At 53.5% G+C, this 15080-nt stretch overlaps 1 protein-coding gene across 4 annotated transcripts; it reads left to right on the top strand.

The window, feature by feature from the left end:
• Positions 1-3780: 3780 nt before the first annotated feature.
• On the top strand, positions 3781-14103 carry CNKSR1 (connector enhancer of kinase suppressor of Ras 1). Of its 4 annotated transcripts, none has more exons than XM_066270032.1 (21): positions 3781-3976; positions 6242-6399; positions 6502-6683; positions 7289-7373; positions 7786-7827; positions 7913-8017; positions 9063-9122; positions 9237-9305; positions 9573-9674; positions 9758-9828; positions 9908-9981; positions 10129-10229; positions 10306-10336; positions 10736-10908; positions 11735-11808; positions 11975-12046; positions 12258-12331; positions 12488-12549; positions 12633-12732; positions 12813-12994; positions 13213-14103. In XM_066270032.1, exons 1-21 carry the CDS (start codon positions 3781-3783, stop codon positions 13480-13482), a joined length of 2283 nt encoding a protein of 760 aa, XP_066126129.1. In that variant the 3' UTR covers positions 13483-14103. The 4 variants fall into 4 exon arrangements, with proteins under 4 accessions (XP_066126129.1, XP_066126127.1, XP_066126125.1 ...); XM_066270030.1 differs by having other exon boundaries at positions 3861-3995; positions 9261-9305; XM_066270028.1 differs by having other exon boundaries at positions 3861-3995.
• The last annotated feature ends 977 nt before the right edge of the window (positions 14104-15080 follow it).

Genomic DNA, 15080 nt, shown 5'->3' with positions numbered 1-15080 from the left:
ATCTTGTGCCAGCTCAGGGTAGGTGTTTGATGACCTCAGGATGGTGGAGATGGGTCTGTTTATTGGGCTTTCCCAGACTGCCATAGGGAGAATTTTATAGGAAGAAAAAGGTGCAAAAAAAAAAAAAAAAGAGAGAGAGAACTCGGCATGGAGGAGGGTTGGAGGGGACACACAGTGCAAGTGTAACACTGGGAAGTGAAGGACAAAGCTAAAGTGGTGAGGGCCATGTTGCAAATCTGGAGCCTACTGGTTCACAAATGAGGGAGCTAGACCTGAGGGAGTCTGGCGAGCTGGGCGTAGAAGGCTGTTATTCAACCTATTTTCAGAAGCAGAAACACACACTGAGCCAGGAAGGGGATCCCTTTTGAAGGAAGCAGCCAATGGTCTGCACTCATGTTTGATGCCACATGTGAAGGTAGGAGGGGATCAGCAAAGCTGGCCAAGTTCCAGAGAACTGAATTTGTATGTGAAATTATTAAATGATGACAACACTCATATACTCTATGGGCATCTGTGGGCCAAATGTAGACTTTAGGTCTTGGTTACAGGAAAAATAGTGATAGGCTTTGAAGGCCGGTTTTGGGGGCACTGGTAGAGGTTTTGAATGAGGTGACATAGAGAGATAGACTCTAGGAAAGCCTCCCTATAAAATTAAGGCAATAACTGAGCTCTACTTCATGTTACAGATTTCAAAATACTTAAAGGACATCCGCACAGCACTAAGGTCTAGGTGTTTGCCCCCTTAAGAAGGAAAAAACAAGTTCGGCCCTGGCTGGATAGCTCGGTTGGTTAGAGCATTGTCCTGAAGCACAGAGGTTGCCAGTTTGATCCCTGATCAGGGCACATAGAGGAACAGATTGATGTTCCTGTGTCTCTCTCACTCTCTCCATTCCTCTCTTTAAAATCAACATAATTAAATAAATAAGTAAATAAATAAAAAGAAAAGAAGTCTGACCTGTGGATATCCCCAGTGGATAAAGTGTGGACCTGGAACACTGAGGTCACTGGTTTGAAACCCTGGGCTTGCCTGGTTAAAGCACATAAAGGAAGCAACTACTACAAATTGATGCTTCCCCTCCCCCCCTTTCTCTCTCTCTCTCTCTCTCTCTCCCTTTCTCCCCCCTCTCTCTAAAAACCAATAAAATCTAAAAAAAAAATTTTTTTTTTAAAAAGAAGAAACAAGTTCAGAGAGGGGTAGAGTTTGGGCTCAGTCACACAGCAAATGGAACTGATTCTGATTCCAGTGTCCTGCGAGTCCCTTGGCCTGGGCTGGCTGCTGCTGACAATAACTGCAAACAGTTCATATGTTTCAGTTCTAAGATTAAGGGCTTCAGAATTCAGGGGGGCCCATAAACTTGGATGGAAATAATATATATTTTTTCTTTTTAAAAACAATTTTAATTTATTCATTTTAGAGAGGTGGGGCGAGGGGAGAGGAAGACAGGAGAGGAGCAGGAAGCATCAACTCCCATATGTGCCTTGACCAGGCAAGCCTGGGGTTTCAAACCAGCAACCTCAGCATTCCAGGTCAATGATTTATCTACTGTGCCACCACAGGTCAGGCCCGTATATTTATTTTCACTAACCTCTAACCAAAATCTGTCATTTACTTCCATATAGATTAAAGTGTTAATAGTATCTGTGGCTTTGTCACCAATAGTAAACATATTTTTATTTCAAATTGTGGTTATTATAAGTACCTCAAAATATTTATGTTCATAACTATTTCAAAATTGTGATAGTTATTAATTCATCATTAACTCACACACCTTCAGACACTCCTGCAACATAGCTTGCCATAGATTGGGTACTCCTGGGCCCAGTAGAGGGCGTGATCAAATGGTGAAGCCTTCCATTCTCATACCAGTAACCCAGGCTTCTCCAGTGCTCCCTTGCACTCTTCTGCCTTTAGTTGTTTGCTGACCAATTTGTTTAAGGTGTGCCAAAGACCACCCCTCAGTTTAATGTTCTTAGTCAAGCTGAGCGACAACACATTGATGTTGTTAGAAAAGGAAACATGTTTTTAATCTGCCAGTCTTGTTATATAATGCTAATAAACACAAATTGCTATATCATAAATTTGTGTTTTTAATATATTTTTTAACTAATTGTCTTCCATATAATCTTCAGCACTTTGTTTCATGCTTTTTTTTTTTTTTTTGTATTTTTCCGAAGCTGGAAACGGGGAGGCAGTCAGACAGACTCCCGCATGCGCCCGACCGGGATCCACCCGGCATGCCCACCAGGGCGCGATGCTCTGCCCATCTTGGGGTATCGCTCTGCCACAATCAGAGCCATTCTAGCGCCTGAGGCAGAGGCCACAGAGCCATCCTCAGCGCCCGGGCAAACCTTGCTCCAGTGGAGCCTTGGCTGCGGGAGGGGAAGAGAGAGACAGAGAGGAAGGAGAGGGGGAGAGGGGGAGGGGTGGAGAAGCAGATGGGCGCCTCTCCTGTGTGCCCTGGCCAGAATCGAACCCAGTACTTCTGCACACCAGGCCGACGCTCTACCACTGAGCCAACCGGCCAGGGCCTGTTTCACGCTTTTTAAAGCATTTTGGCCCTGGCTGTATGGCTCAGTTGGTTAGAGCATTGTCCCGAAGCACAGAGGTTGCCGGTTCAATCCCTCATCAGGGCACATACAGGGACAGGGCTATGTTCCTGTCTTTCTGTCTCTCTCCCTTCCTCTCACAAAAATCAATAAATTAAAATAATAAATAAATAAGTAAAAGCATTATTATGAATAAGGGTCCAGAGGTTTCACCAGATTGCCAAAAGCGTCTATAGTAGGAAAAAAATGGGCTTAAAAAACCTCTGCTCTAGGCCCTGGCCAGTTGGCTCAGTGGTAGAGCATCGGCCTGGTGTGCAGGGGTCCCGAGTTCGATTCCCGGGCAGGGCACACAGGAGAAGCGCCCATCTGCTTCTCCACCCCTCCCCCTCTCTTTCCTCTCTGTCTCTCTCTTCCCCTCCCGCAGCCAAGGCTTCACTGCAGCAAAGATGGCCCGGGCTCTGGGGATGGCTCCTCGGCCTCTGCTCCAGGCGCTAGAGTGGCTCTGGTCCCAACAGAGCGACGCCCCGGAGGGGCAGAGCATCGCCCCATGGTGGGCAGAGCGTCGCCCCCTGGTGGGCGTGCTGGGTGGATCCTGGTCGGGCGCATGCGGGAGTCTGTCTGACTGTCTCTCCCCGTTTCCGGGTTCAGAAAAATACAGAAAAAAAAGAAAAAAAGAAAAAAACCTCTGCTCTAAAGGCGACCTGACCAGATGGTGGCATCAACCTAGAACACTGAGAACCTAGGTTCAAAACCTCCGGTTGCGGGGATGATCCCATGGTCCCTGGCTTGAGGCCCAAGGTCCCTGACTTGTGCAAGGGGTCACTGACTACAGGAGCCCCTGCTCCAAGGCAGGTATGAGAAGCAATCTATGAGCAACTAAAGTGCCACAACTACAAGTTGTTGCTTCTCATCGCTCTCTAAATAAATAAGTAAATAAAGGTCTTAGAATTATTAATTCGAGGGTGTTCTGCCCCTGGTCCCACAGCTAAGAAGCTGTGGGTTTGCACTCAGGAATCTGGCTCCTTAACCTCTGTGCTTTGCTGTCACTTTTTAGTTCCTTTTTGAGGAGCCTAAAGGTCAAGGTCCCACCTCATGAAGCCAATATGAGGCGGGACCCCAGGCGGGCTCTGAGGTCACATGGGTTACACACCAGTTGCACCGCCACCGGGTCAAGCGACCCAGCAGCCCTAGGAGGCCTGAAGGGCGGGTAGGAGGCAGGCTGGCGGTGGGCGAATGGCTGTCTCAGTGCCTCACCTGGCCAGTCACGTGGGCCCAGGTATTCTGGTGGCCCCGCCCAGTGCCCAGCCCGGCCCCTCCCCAGCCCTCGGCTCTGGGAGCGGAAATTCCTGCGCCGGCGGGACGGAGTCATCGCCGATCCCTTCGGGTGGACTCCGCCATGGAGCCAGTAGAGACCTGGACGCCCGGGAAGGTGGCAGCCTGGCTCAGAGGTGGGTGGGGTCGGGACAGAGTTGGGCTTGAGGGGCTCTGGGGCCGGGAGAGATAAAGGAAAAAAGGCCTGCGGAGGCTGTCAGTTGGTTAATCTGTCAACAAGTAGTTATAAGCGTCTGCCCTGTCTCTGGGACTGTGGAGGCAGAGATGAGCCCCGTAGGCCCGAAGAACCAGAAGGGGTCTCCTATTGCCCCAGCTGCCAAGAGGCTGCCAGGGTGGCGATGCGGAGGCGGTGGGTGTAATGAAAACAGAGGGGGACCCGCCCAGCGCGCCCACGCCCACTACGTCTCCTAATCTTCCCTCTGCTCCCCGGCATAAAGGGCTGTTATTAAACCCATTTTTCAGAAGCGGAAACTGATCCACTGAGCCAGGAAGTGATTTGCTCAGCTCTGGAACAAGGCTGGTCTTATTTCCCTTCTCCCCGCCCTGAGGCTCCCAGTGTGTGAAGCAGAAACCCCAGCCAGATCAACGGGTTGGCACAGCCCCTTCCCCCAGGAGCCTCCAAGAGAGATGCCCCCGGCCTCAGTCAGCCCATCTGGGTGGGAAAGGGCCCAGAATGCCAACAGACTCAGAGAAGCGAAGGGCTAGGACAGGCAGGGGGGAGGGAGAGTCAAGACTTTCCTCCTAGAGGGGGAGGGGGAGCATGAGTATACTAGGGTCAAGCTCAGGGTGACCAGACCCCATAAAAGCAGGGATTCAGGGTTGAATTCAGACTCCCAAACTGGGTTTCAGGTCCAGCCCCTCCATTCACCAGTTCTGTGACCAGAGGTCTCAGTTTCTGTCTCCATAAAATGAGACTAGCAACTCAAGTGTCATGAAGTGCACAAATGAGACAATCATCATGGCAAGTGCCTAGGATGCTCAATGCCAGCTCTGTTGGGAGGCACACAGCACATTCACTGTTCACTACCCATAGAAAAGAAGTTGCTCAAGGACTCATAGCTATGGAGTGAGTGACAGGTTTAGGAACTGTCCAGTGCTCTTAATGTCACACAAGGAGCATGGGAGAGCTGTTGGTCACACACAAGTTCTCCAGGGAAGGAAACTGGCTTGCTTGGAATAGGAGGAATTTCTCAAAGAGTGAGCAAACTGGTAACCTTTATTTGCATTAGTTTTCCTGTCTGTAAAAATGGGAATAACAGTAGGCTCTACCTTCTAGTTTCAGGGAGGATCAAATGTCTGAACATGTTTAAAACCATTAAAGTTTCTCCAGCTCATAGCAAGCATTCAGTAGATATTTTTCTTATTTTTGAAGGTCTACTTTGTGCCAGGCAAGGGCTAGCATTAGAGATCAACAGTTATTTAAGGCCCAGTCCTTGAAGAGCTCTTGGTAAAGTGGCAGAGGCTGATGTGTAGGGGTTTCTGCAGGTACAGAGGGCAGTGGGGGCAGAAGAGGCCCCGACGCAGCCTGGGGAGTTGTGCAACACTTCCTGGAGGAGATAGATGAAAAGGAGAGTAAAGGAGCTGGAAGACCAATCCAGGGAGAAGAACTAGCACCTGCAAGGACCCTGAGACAGAAGAACATTCCAAGAGCTGCAGGGAGTTAGTGCTCTGGATTTGAAGTGTTGAGTTTGAGGGGCTATGTCAAGTGATGAGACGAGAGGCACGGGACAGCCTGATCACACGGCCTTGGAGACATGGTAAAAAGTCTGGCGATAGTAATTCAGTAGCTGTTACTGATAGTCTACCACAAAACAGGAAATGGCCAAGTGATTGACATGTGTTATGTCACTTACACATGATTAGAAGGTAGGTGCTTTTATTATTACCAGTTACAGGTGAGAAAACCGAGGCACAGAACAATTAAATTACTTGCTCAAGTGCTGGCACTCAGGTCTCCTTGACTCCAAAGCCCCATCCATGTTCTTACTCCCTATTAAGCAGACAAGCAAGCATCAGCATCAGAACACCTGGACACCTGGAGAATTTGTTAAAACGTGAACTACTGGGCTCTATCCCTGAGTTATTTAGCAGGCGTGGGGTGGAGCCAAAAATCTATATTTCCAACTAGCTCTCCAGTGAGGCTGCTGCTGCTACAGGTCTGGAGACCAGCCTTTGAGAGCCACTGCCCTATTAAACTATCCTACTTCTCAACTCAGTAGCCTCATCTGTGAAATGCGCAGAATACAGCCTAGGTCTCAAGGTTGTTATTAGGGACAGATGGGAGGCAAAAGGGCTATATGGGAGTGAAGAAGTGGCCAGAAAGGCTGTGTCATCCCCTGGTTCCTCCATGCTGTCCCTCCAGGCCTTGATGATTCCCTGCAGGACTATAGCTTTGAGGACTGGGAGCTGCCTGGCAAGTACTTGCTCCAGCTCTGCCCCCATCATCTTGAGGCTCTGACCGTGTGGCCTCTGGGCCACCAGGAGCTCATCCTGGAAGGGGTGGAACAGCTCCAGGCCCTGGTGAGTGAATGATGGCTACACTGGCTTCCAGCTTCTATCCACCTGGGGGTGTCTGATGGGCTGGCCACTGCTAGGGGGTTAATTGCTCCCTCTCTGGCACAGAGCTCTGGGCTACAGACAGAGAACCTGCAAAGCCTGACAGAGGGGCTGCTGGAGGGGACCCGTGTCTTCCAGAGCTTAGTCCAAGGCCGCCTGGGGGGCTGTGCCGAGCCCCCTGCCGATGTCCTCAGTGCGGCTGCGGAGCTAGTGCATGAGGCCCATTCCCTCCTCTTCTGGCTCAACAGGTATCTCAGGCTCCTCCTAGGGTCCAGGTTGGGTGACTGGATAGGGGACCCTTCTCACCCTTGGTCTCCTCAGGGCCTAGAAAAGAAAAATAGAGCTTGGCTCTTGCTCAGCTATGTGGAGCCAGGCAAAGAGGTTAGTTGGTCTGTGCAGGGCACCGGGATGCCTGGGTCCCGACCCCCCACCCCCAGCTTGTAATCATAGCAGTCATATTAACAACACTGCATAGACAGCTTACCTCCCCCTTCACTGGTTGCTGCTTGTCTCACAGGTACCAGTACATGTGTCGTCTCCTCAGGGAATCTTTCCCTGTTAAATACTGTCAGAGCTCCCTACACTTCATAGCAGTTGAAGTTAAATATTGTTGATGGAATCGTGTGTTCAACTTCTGACTCCCCAGTTCCTAAACAGCCAGGCAGTATCAGGTGCTTGACAAACAAGTCCTGTGCAAAGCTGGTTAGCAGTATCAGTTATCCCCTTTACCCTAAACCAAAACCCGTCTGAGCAGGTGTTATCCCCACGCATCAGACGAGGGTCGGCTCTGAGTGCTTCTGGGACTTGACTGTTAAGCACAGCTGCTAACATCTGTTCCATTTCTCCGTGCCAGGTACCTCTTCTCCCACTTAAATGACTTCTCGACCTGCCAGGAGATTAGGGAGTTGTGCAGGAAGCTGGACCAGGTCTTGCAGGAGGTAGGAGAACCAGGAGCCAGGCTTGGCCCAGGCTGTAGAGACCGAGTCACAGGAGAGCTTTTTATAACCCATGAATCAGCACAAGATTGAGAGTGAGGACAGGAAGAGGCATGAGCAGGAAGAGAGGTGCCTAGCCACTGGGTAGCGGGCGGTGGGGGCACGGGGTCTCCTACCTGGCAGGGGCACCCTGGGAAGTTTGGCTTTTAAGAAGAGGAGGGGTGAGGGCATGTGTGGTGATTTTTGGGGGCCTGGTGCCAGTAGGGAGACCTTGGGGCCGAAGCTCTGAGGCCGTGTCAGTCTGGGAAGGAGGCCAGGGTATGGGAGGCAGGGAGGGACTGCAGGGAATTCCCCCCATCCTTTGGGGAAGGCAGTGCCCCTGCTCAGGGAAGGCCCCTGCTCTCACTGCTTCCAGGACTGTCCAGCGGCTGAGAAGGAGAGCGAAGTCCTGACGATTGTAAGTGCGCGTGTGGAGGGGAGGGCAGTGGGGTTGGGGTGTCGTAGATGGGCTCAGGCTAGACATGCTGCTCCCCGTCCCCCAGTGCAGCCACGTGGCTGGGATCTGCCACAACATCCTGAGCTGCAGCCCCAAGGAGTTGCTGGAGCAGAGGGCCGTGCTAGAGCGCGTTCACCTGGACAATCCTTTGGTGAGCTCTGACCTTTTACCTCTTACCTCTCACCTCTTGGCAGCCCAGCCTAGGCCCTAAAACATGCTTCCAGGATACCACAGAATCCTCTAGTGTTACGGCTGGAACGCATTTTTTTTTTTTTTTTTTTTTTTTCCTGAAGCTGGAAATGGGGAGGCAGTCAGACAGACTCCTGCATGTGCTCGACCGGGATCCACCCGGCATACCCGCCAGGAGGCAATGCTCCGCCCATCTGGGGCATTACTCTGTTGCAACCAGAGCCATTCTGACGCCTGAGGCAGAGGCCAAGGAGCCATCCCCAGCGCCCGGGCCAACTTTGCTCCAATGGAGCCTTGGCTGTGGGAGGGGAAGAGAGAGACAGAGAGGAAGGAGAGGGGGAAGGGTGGAGAAGCAGATGGGCGCTTCTCCTGTGTGCCCTGGCCGGGAATCAAACCCAGGACTCCTGCACGCCAGGCCGACGCTCTACCACTGAGCCAACTGGCCAGGGCCTGGAATGCATTTTTTTTGTACAGATGTTAGAGACCCAGAGGACTTCCTGGGGTCTCACCATTATTCAACATCTTCCCCAATTTTGTTGGGCTGCAGCTAGTGTGGTATCAAGTGACAAACTCTATCCCTGAGACACAGACCTAGAAGGTTAGGGAAGAGAACATGAACTTTTCTGCTTTAATCTCTCCAGTTGGGAAAACCAGAGCTCCAGCCCATCCTAGCCCTGCCCTGCCCCTGCCCTGCCCTGCCCCTGCCCTGCCCTGCCCATCCCTTCCTACTGCTCCCCATCCCTGCTTATCCCTTTAGGAGGGTTGCTGAGAATCTCACACCTCAGAAGTCAGCAACCCCAGCTTCCCTCTGACCCTTATTGGAGGAAGAGGCAGAGGCCCACAGAGGAATAGAAAGCCCAGAGTCACAAAGCAAGTTGGGCAGTGACAGCTTGGAGCCAGCTCTTTCCCCAGTTTTGTTCATCCAGGAATTTTGTTGCTCAGTGGGGTCCTGCGCACTGGCCCTGCTGCCCTCACACCCTCGGTGACAGTAGCCTCTGCCTTCTCAGGGCCTAGAAATTCACACCACCAGCAACTGCCTGCACGTCGTGTCCCAAGTGGGCACCCAGGTGAGAGCCCCACACCCTTCAACTGCCCAGTTCCCAAAATCCCTTTTACCTGCCAGCCAAGCCAGCTTCAAGCCCCAGGAGGGTGCACCCTCTGAGCCCCGTCCCCCACACCAGGTCCCCTCTGACTTCCGGCTGCAGATCCTGCCTGGAGATGAGATTGTCCAGGTCAACGAGCAGGTGGTGGTAAGTGAGGAGAGGGACATGGAGGGAGTGAAGGGGTTACTGAGTAGAACCCAGGGCTGATGGGTAGGGAGGAACTTGGGGAGACTAGGGTTGTAGGAGTTGCCTTACATGAGAGCTATGGTGAGGGGCTCATGGAGGCTTCCTGGAGGAGGAGGCATGAGGCAGAGCAGGAAGTTGAGAGAGGGCTCTGAGGGAGAGGGCTGTTGGGTTGCTTCAGAGCCTCCTGCCCAGCTTGATCCAGCCCGGGGTCCCTTTCCTGTCCCCTAGGTGGGCTGGCCCCATAAGAACGTGGTGAGGGAGCTGTTTCAGGAGCCAGCCGGGGTTAACTTAGTGCTGAAGAAGGTCCTGGTGCCAGAGACACCCCCACAGGTACCTGCTGCCTGGCCCTGCCCTCGGCCTGCTTTCAGATTCCTGTGGCCAGCTTCATCACTCTGTTTCTGGTTGTTCCCCAGACACCACCTCGGGCCCTGAGCTCTCCGCAGCTGAGGGTCCCATCAGTGGCTCTGGCCCCACCATCTCCCAGGTAACAGATTCTGCCCCTTGTGCGTCTTGGTGGGGGACCCACGGACTCGTCTCATCTCCCCTTGCTCTCCTCTCCCCAGGGCCCCACCTGAAGATGTCTTTGCCTTCGAGCTGACCTCAAACCCAAGTCCCAAGCCCAGCCCTGCCTCAATAGGTAGTTTCAAAGCCCCACAAAGTGGTAGATGCCCCAGGAAAGACATGTGGGGTGCCTGCCTCTGACCCCTGGACTCTGACACAGGCTGCCCTAATGCCGGCCTGGGGCTGAGCTCATGGACCCTCCTCTCTTCTCCTTCCCTGACAGACTGTGTCTCCCTTGACCCCGAGCCCCTGCCCATTGCGCCTGCTCCCCCAGCCGCACTCCCAGCAGGGGCAGCAGAGACTCGCGGACCCCTAGAAGACAAGGTAAGTTGAGTGGCTCAGCAAGGAAAGACATGGCTCTGGACCCAGAACCTCCTCTAACCCTCTGTGATCCTTTCAGAGTCCTGTCGCTGGTCGGAAGAAATCAAAAGGTATGAGATGCACCTGACTGGGTGGGGGTCCCTGACATGAGGAGCTCTTAGAAGTCTTTACAGTGCTGGGCAAGACACCTCCACATACACACACATACACACACATACACACTTCACACACAACTTCTGGAAAAAGCTTTGTTTCTTGGGTCGGACCTGTGCTCCCAGCCTGGGCCTCTCTGAAGCTCTGACTTTGAGCTAACAGCTTGTCCTCTGATCTTCAGTTTCCTCATCTCTAAAACGGGAAGAGTCATTCCTCAGAGCTGACAGGTGTAACATTCCAAGCACAGAGTATGGGTTCAGAAATATCAGCTTGGACACTCATGGCAACAGTGCAGTTTTGGGGGCCCAGGGTGCCTGGCTAGCCCCTCACTGACCGGCCGGGCTCTACTACTGCAGGCGTGGCGACGCAGCTGAGCCGCCGGCGGGTGTCATGCCGGGAGCTGGGCCGGCCCGACTGTGACGGCTGGCTCCTGCTACGCAAGGTGCCCAGTGGCTTCATGGGCCCTCGCTGGCGCCGCTGCTGGTTTGTGCTCAAGAGACACACGCTCTACTGGTACCGCCAGCCCCAGGTGAGACCCTACACACAAGCGTGTAAGCAAATGAGTCACTTCAGGCCCACAGTTCTTGTTCCAACCCCACCATCTACTCTTATCTATGGAAGTAGATAGGTCACAAGTGGGCCCCAAACCCTCATGAGCCCTAGTGTTCCTCTCTCTAAAATGGAGACACTTTAGAGAGAAATGACCTACTATGTGTGTAAAAGCACCTTTCCTTCCTCTTCTGTTATTCTGCCCATCCTAGTGATAGACCATTCATTCAATTGTTCATTCAACAAACATTCAGGTGCCTACTGTGTACTGGCTCTAGGCTGGGCACTGAGGACACAGGGCAGTCTTGGACAGTTCTTGCTACTCCAGGCTGGTAGGGGAGTGGGTGAATATACGCCCAAGGACAGCTCAGGGAACACATGCTATGATGAAGGAAAAGCCTAGGGGGCAGGTGGGAGCCCGCAAAGGTGGCCAGTCCAGCCAGCAGAGCAGTGAAGGCTTCCTGAGAACTCGGTGCTCAAGGGTCAGTCAGATGGAAAGGAGATAAAGCCAGAGGGGAGAACAGCTTCTGCGGAGCTCAGTGGGGTGAAGCAGCCTGTCCTTGTCTTTTGACGGAACAACTGCAGGAGCAAGCTCCTCTTTTGTGGCTATTTCTCTGGATCTCTTTGGGTCCCCTTTCCTGGCTCAAAGGCACTCCTTGGTCACCTCCCTGCTCACACCCCAGATTCCTGACACTGAGATTTGTGGTTAGCTCAGGAGGTGCCCCCTGTGGGAGGTGGCCTCAGGAGCCTGGCTGGACCTTGAGGGTGTTGGGGTCTCATGCTGACCCTCCCTGTGATCCCCCCAGGATGAGAAAGCTGAGGGCCTCATCAATGTCTCCAACTACAGTCTGGAAAGTGGGCATGATCAGAAGAAAAAATAGTTAAGTCCTGGGTATGACGTGCTGGACATGGTAGGGAGACAAAGGAAGATCCAAAGGGGCAGTAGGGGTGGGGTGTGGGCAGCAAGGGGCTGGGATTCCCGGGGAAGCCTCTGGGCTCTAGAGGGGCACATCCAGGCTGAGTGAGGGCCCTCTGCTCCCTGGCAGTGTGTTCCAGCTCACCCACAATGTGTACAAACCCTTCATCTTTGCTGCTGACACCCTGGCAGATCTGAGCATGTGAGTGCCACCCCCTCACCCCTGACCTCCAACGTGAGTGCTGAGAGCCTGGATTCACATCTCTGCTCTCTGATAGTGGGTGATAGAGGCACTCCCTTATGATCTATAAAAGGGCCTCAGAGTTGCTCTGCGGATTAAATTAGATGATACAGGGGAAAGGCCGTTGGCATATAGTGAATGGGAATTCCCTGAGACTCGTTTGTCCACACAGGTGGGTGCGGCATCTTATTACCTGTATTTCCAAGTACCAGTCTCCAGGCCGGGCCTCCCTGCCCTGCAAGGAAGGTCGGTGTCTCACAGGGGTGGGTCTCACTGGGTCTCACCTGAGCCTCTATCTTTCCTGGAATGGGGGCTGGGAACTCAAATGCCCTAACCCACTTCCTGGCCTCCCAAAATCCTTTGAAGCTTAGTGGGTCCCCCAACTGCTCTTGTCCACCTCAGACTGCTACAGTGAAACAGAAGCAGAAGACCCTGATGATGAGGCTGGGTCCCGCTCAGCCTCGGTGAGTATGGGGCTGGTGGGGGGGTGAATAGTGGGGTGTAGAACTCAAACTGACACCTTCTCCTCCTCCCACGCTGCCCACAGCCCAGCCTTGGCCAAGCCGGGAGTCCTCTCCATGGAGACACTTCACCTGCAGCCACCCCCACGCAGGGCAGCCCACAGTCCTCCTTTGGCCTTCCAACAGGTGCTGTGCCGGGCTTGGGAGCTGACATGAGGGGCTGGCGCTGAGACAGGCGCACCCTCATCCTGCTTCTCCTCCCACAGATAACAGTGAAGGGGCACTGGAAGGAATGGTCCAGGGGCTGAGGCGGGGTGGCGTGTCCCTCCTGGGCCAGCCACAGCCCTTCACTCACGAACAATGGCGGAGCTCTTTCATGCGGCGCAACCGCGACCCCCAGCTCAATGAGCGGGCGCACCGAGTGCGGGCGCTGCAGAGCACACTCAAGGTCAGCTGGGGCACTGGGCATGGCAGGGCCTGGGCTCTATTCTTTCGGCTCTGGCTGCTGGCCCATGCTCTGGGCTCAGCTGTGGACTGGGCCAAGTTCTAGGTTCCCAATTTGAAGACTGGGACTATACTGGGTCAGGTGCCCAGAGTTCGCTCTGGGTTCAGGCTCTGCCACTCTCCCTGGGTGATCATGGCCTTTAGCCCCTACTCTCCTTACAGGCAAAGTTGCAGGAGCTGCAGGCCCTGGAGGAAGTGCTAGGTGACCCGGAGCTGACCGGAGAGAAGTTCCGGAGGTGGAAAGAGCAGAACCAGGAGCTCTACTCAGAGAGCCTGGCGGCCTGCAGAGTGGCACAGGCGGAGGGTGGCTCCCACGTCCTGACCTCTGACTCCAGAGAACAGTCTTCCCACTCCTTGCCCTCTGACCCTGAGGAACACTCCCATCATTTCCCCCTGACCCCAGAGAGCAACCTTCAACCTCCTGACCTCTAACCCTAGCCAGTACCTATCTTCTGACACCTGGCCCTGAGGACCACCTCCACCCCCAGCCTCTGACATGTCTAGGACAGAGCATCTGTGGGTTCTCTTTAAGGTTGGAAGTAGAACTGGTCCATAGTTTTACCTCAAGCTGGCTTCCCTCTGCCTGAGCATCCGCTATTTCTGCTCCCCCCCCCCCCCCGGAGCAGGGTAAAGTGATATGAACTCTGTGCCACCCTCTCCCCCCTTGCCAGTGAAGGAGTTGAAAGAGACTGGGCCTGACCTGTGATGGCACTGTGGATGGAGTGTCAACCTGGAATGCTGAGGTGGAATGCTGAGGCAGAATGCTGAGGCTGCTGGTTCAAAACCTTGGGCTTGCCCAATCAAGGCTCATACAAGAAGCAAATACCACCTGATGCTTCCCACTCCTCCCCCTGCCTCTCTCTCTCCTCTCTAACATTAATAAATAAAATCTTTAAAAAAGGAAACTGGGTTGAAAGAAACTCCCATCTGTGCTCTGACCTGTGGGGGCACAAGCCTGCCCCCTCAGTCCCTTGGCATTTCTCCCCTCCCCAAACCAATCTGTACAAATGTTCTTCACTTTACACAAGAGACACTTTTCAACCAGATAAAGTGTTTCCCTAACAAATTTATGAGTGCCTTGACTTCCTTTTTTTTTTTTTTTTTTTTTTTTTGTATTTTTCTGAAGCTGGAAACTGGGAGGCAGTCAGACAGACTCCCGCATGCACCCGACCGGGATCTACCCGGCACGCCCACCAGGGGGGGGATGCTCTGCCCATCCGGGGCGTCGCTCTGTTGCAACCAGAGCCACTCTAGCACCTGAGGCAGAGGCCATGGAGCCAACACCAGTGCCCGGACCATCTTTACTCCAATGGAGCCTTGGCTGCGGGAGGGGAAGAGAGAGACAGAGAGGAAGGAGGGGGGGAGGGGGGGAGAAGCAGATGGGCACTTCTCCTGTGTGCCCTGGGCTGGGAATCAAACCCGGGACTTCCACATGCCAGGCCAACGCTCTACCGCTGAGCAAACCGGCCAGGGCCTGACTTCCATCTTATGATCAGGAATTGGCTGACCAGGGGGACTGGAATGAAAAGCTGTCAGACAGGGAGGAACACTTGGTACCTACCTTCTGGGTGGCCCACTGGCCTGGACTGCATGGAGCTCATGTCTACCAGGATGAGTATTGCTACTCCATGGTTACGAGGACTCCTCATCATGCTCATTGGCCCCCAGCCCTTTAGACCAGAGGGTGCTTTCCTGCCCCATCTCAGGGGAAGACAAAATAAGAAATAGAGACCAGCCTTTCACACTCTAGATGGGAAACATACCTTGTGTGGAAGGGCGGGTGGGCTGCTGGAGACAGGGTGATGGGATAGGGTAGCAGTGGGGAGGGGAGCAGGTTGCAGTCTGTTAGGAGGAGGGCCCTGAGGTGAAACATTTTTCTCATTTCAGTGTCCCCTCCAGCTCCTGGATCCAGAGCAGGGACACACCCCCGTGTTTCCCTCCAGGTTGTAGAGGAGACCTGACTTGCTCCCACCAGCCTCTGACTTTTGACCCCAGCCAAATTCCTTAGTGTCCCTAGCTTCCTCTGTGGG

The sequence above is a fragment of the Saccopteryx bilineata genome, chromosome 3 (assembly GCF_036850765.1).
Source record: "Saccopteryx bilineata isolate mSacBil1 chromosome 3, mSacBil1_pri_phased_curated, whole genome shotgun sequence".
Classification (NCBI taxonomy): domain Eukaryota; kingdom Metazoa; phylum Chordata; class Mammalia; order Chiroptera; family Emballonuridae; genus Saccopteryx; species Saccopteryx bilineata.
This window is presented reverse-complemented; position numbering and strand designations above follow the sequence as displayed.